Source organism: Ovis aries, chromosome X (genome assembly GCF_016772045.2).
Source record: "Ovis aries strain OAR_USU_Benz2616 breed Rambouillet chromosome X, ARS-UI_Ramb_v3.0, whole genome shotgun sequence".
Lineage (NCBI taxonomy): Eukaryota > Metazoa > Chordata > Mammalia > Artiodactyla > Bovidae > Ovis > Ovis aries.
The window spans coordinates 38,317,861-38,321,352 of NC_056080.1; the positions used below are offsets into that span (position 1 = coordinate 38,317,861).

Here is a 3,492-nt window from a genome sequence, read left to right on the forward strand (position 1 = left end):
CCGTCACCCTTCTTTCACCCTTCTTACGTAAGAGTCTCGGGATGGAGTTGCTGCTACTGCGGGTCCCTTTTCCCCGACGTCTATTAATAAACCAGATTGGTAGTTTCCGGGCCACTGCCAGCATAGATGCGGGGCTGGGGGGAGTTGCTCACTTTACGACCAGGGCACCAGCAATTCGGTCTTCCCACCCCTGGAACATGAGCAAGGCCCACCCATCCCCCGCATTCCAGCCCGCCCACTGGCCGGAGGGGACGCCGGCGCCTCATTTACCCACACAGCGCCTGACCTTCCCCCTAAACTGGCCTGCTCTGCACTCGGCGCTGGCGGGTGCGGCTGGCTGCTCCATCTCTCCTCTGCCCTGCCCTGCCACGGCGCCCTCCCTCCGCCCGGGTATCAGGCGAGAGGCGGGGCTGGCCCAGCACGCCCCGCCCCCGCTGTAGAAAGGGCCCAGAGAGTGTTACTCCCGGTCATCCTCAGCTTGGGCCTTTTATCTCGGCGCTGCCGAGGAGGCGGGAGGAGGAGACACAGGGGGTGGCCCTGAGCGTCGGCGACACCTTTCCGGGGCTCTATAAATTGAGCACCTGGGATGGGTAGGGGGCCCACGCCACCACCACCGCCCGCAGACACAGTTCGGCCACTGACCGCCGCAGCAGCCGCAGGCAGCAGCACCCGGGAGCGGGAACACTGAGCTACCCAGCAGCAGGGGATCTCGAGGCGCCGGAGGAAGTGCGTGCCCCCTTCCCATTTCTGCCGGGTCTTCGGGGGTGCTTGGACTCCGGCTTTGCGGAGGGAGACGGGAGTGGGGAGTCCACCTTCTTTCTCTCAGAGGCACTGGGTGCGCTACGAGGTGGGACCGCCTGATTGCTGGGAGCCACCCGGGCGCAGTCCCAGAGAAGCAGTAACCCGGGGGATGGGGGGAGGGGAGGGGCGGTGCGCGCAAGCGAGGGTACCGGGCACCCTAGCTGGATGAATAATCTCTTTCGTCCCCGTCTTCCAAGCAGGCAAAGGGCTCGACCCAGGGACCACGAGCTGATATCGCGAGCTTCCGGACGCCAAAGCCAGAAGTCGCGCATCCCGCAGGGCCGGGCTGCGATCAACACGAGAGTTGGAGAGGGCGGAGGAGGAGCCGGGAATCCCGCCGCACCGGCAGTAGCCAGGCTCCCAGCGCGGGCCTCACAGAGCGCGTGAAGGCGGGCAGCCCCTCGCCCTAGCCGGCCATCCCGTGCCCCTGCGTCCCTGTGCTTCGGCGCCCACGCGGCCACCATGATGCAAATTTGCGACACCTACAACCAGAAGCACTCGCTCTTTAACGCCATGAATCGCTTCATCGGCGCCGTGAACAACATGGACCAGACGGTGATGGTGCCCAGTCTGCTGCGTGACGTGCCACTGGCCGAGCCCGAGCTGGACAACGATGTCGGCGTGGAGGTAGGCGGCAGTGGTGGCTGCATGGAGGAGCGCACGCCCCCGGCCCCCAGCCCGGGCAGCGCCAATGGCAGCTTTTTCGCGCCCTCCCGGGACATGTACAGTCACTACGTGCTGCTGAAGTCCATCCGCAACGACATCGAGTGGGGGGTCCTGCACCAGCCGCCGGCGGCAGGGAGCGAGGAGGGGAGCGCCTGGAAGTCCAAGGACATCCTGGTGGACCTGAGCAACCTGGAGGGCGCGGACGCCGGCGAGGAGGACCTGGAACAGCAGTTCCACTACCACCTGCGAGGGCTGCACACTGTGCTCTCCAAACTCACGCGCAAAGCCAACATCCTCACTAACAGATACAAGCAGGAGATCGGCTTCAGCAATTGGGGGCACTGAGGCGGGTCGCCCGCGGCTGTCCCGCACCCTTCCTGGCCCCATCTCTCACCCTCTCTCTTTCCTTAAAGCTATTTTCTTTCTGGCTGTAGGGCGCGATGGGCGGACTGCAAAGTTGGGGGGCTGAGTACATGCTGGGGGCGCAGCAGGGTAGCATGGAGGAAGGGGCTTCTTTGGCGAGAGCAGAGAGGAAAGTGGTGGCCAAAGAGGTGGGATAGTGCTCAAGGACTTCCTTCTCTCCCCCGGCGGGGTCGGGTGGAGGTGGGGGAATGAGGGGGCTGTGTTCTACTTTGGTGGGAATGGGCCTGAGTTGACGCCCTGCATTCAGTCTGTGCCTTTCCTGGAGTTTCTTTTCTTTCCGGAGGAGAAGGGCCGAGAATAGGCCATTCCGGGGCGCGGCGCTGGGTTGCCACACTTGGGAGCGCTGCCCGGAGCTGGGCGCTGGGGAAGGCTGGGCGGGTGCACAGCCTTCCGCCGCCCTGCCTTTGGGCTGGCGGAGGCCACAGTGTTGCTAAGGTTGCATCAGTTTTCCTGTTTGCACTATTTCTTTTTGTAACAGTGGCCCCGTCCTAAGTATTTCGAATGTCCTCTTTGCTCTGAAACTTCGGCGATTCCATTGTGATAAGCGCACAAACAGCACTGTGTCGGTAACTGGTACTAGTTTATTAATGATTTTCTGTTACACTGTATAGTTAGTTGTCCTGTGGCACCTCTATCCCATCCCTTTCACGTCACCCCCACCCCAGTATGTGTAAGCTGGCACGGTGCCAGCTTGTACGAAGCTTGCCACTTGGTGAAAATAATAACATTATTATGAGAAAGTGGACTTACCCGAGATGGAACCAACTGACATTCTATCCATGTTGTACATAGAATGATGAAGGGTTCCACTGTTGTTATATGTCTTAAATTTATTTAAAACTTTTTTAATCCAGATGTAGACTATATTCTAAAAAATAAAAAAAGCAAATGTGTTAACGAAACTTGACAAAAGTTTGTTGCTTTCTGATCTGCCAATGAATGGCTTAGTCATTAAATAAAAATAAACTTTTTTTTTTTTTTTAGCAAAAGCTAATTTTATTTTTCTCTGGTATTTCAAAGTGGTAGATAATCACCTTTGTAAGTATTCAGATTTGTTTGGGAAGAAGCTGCCAACAAGATTTACTTCCAAGCTTTTTCTTTCTAATTCAATACCAAGGTAAGTCTCAACAAAAAGTTCATAAATACTGAGTATTTATGGGAAGTTACATATATTAGAGTTTTCAACCAACTTGACTAGCTTATCAGAGTGCTTAGTTAACATTTTGAATTTTTCAAGAGGCTCAAGCACACATGCATTTTGAGGCCTAGAAACCTATCTTAAAGGCAGAAATTTCACTTGGCTACTGAGAGGTAAAAATTGGAAGAAAAACACTAGCTAATACTAGAGCACATACCTTGCAGGTCTTGTATTTACAAGTCTTCTATGTTAATCTTAGGAGAGACTTAAATGTGTTATAACACTCGCTGTGGCCTCTTGGACTATTCCCAGTGAAGTGCTAAGCTTTGTGAAGCAGTGTCCAGCAATGCTTCCAGTTTTCCAGGGAGACAGTCTGCGGCTGTGGACAGCAGATCTGAGCAAGACTGCAGCAGGGCCCTTCCGAACACTTCCTTAGATGCCATTGTGCTGCTCTTCTGGGATGG

At 55.9% G+C, this 3,492-nt stretch overlaps 1 protein-coding gene across 2 annotated transcripts; it reads left to right on the forward strand.

Moving 5' to 3' along the window:
• The first annotated feature begins 484 nt into the window (after positions 1 to 484).
• On the forward strand, positions 485 to 2,792 carry MID1IP1 (MID1 interacting protein 1). 2 transcript variants are annotated; one of them, XM_004022004.5, is made up of 2 exons: positions 485 to 726; positions 999 to 2,792. In XM_004022004.5, exon 2 carries the CDS (start codon positions 1,264 to 1,266, stop codon positions 1,810 to 1,812), a length of 549 nt encoding a protein of 182 aa, XP_004022053.1. In that variant the 5' UTR covers positions 485 to 726; positions 999 to 1,263; the 3' UTR covers positions 1,813 to 2,792. The 2 variants fall into 2 exon arrangements, with proteins under 2 accessions (XP_004022053.1, XP_011961893.1); XM_012106503.4 differs by having other exon boundaries at positions 1,002 to 2,792.
• Positions 2,793 to 3,492: the final 700 nt, after the last annotated feature.

Coding starts and splice junctions, on each gene's coding strand:
- MID1IP1 (XM_004022004.5), top strand. CDS start 1,264: ATGATGCAAATTTGCGACACCTACAACCAGAAGCACTCGCTCTTTAAC.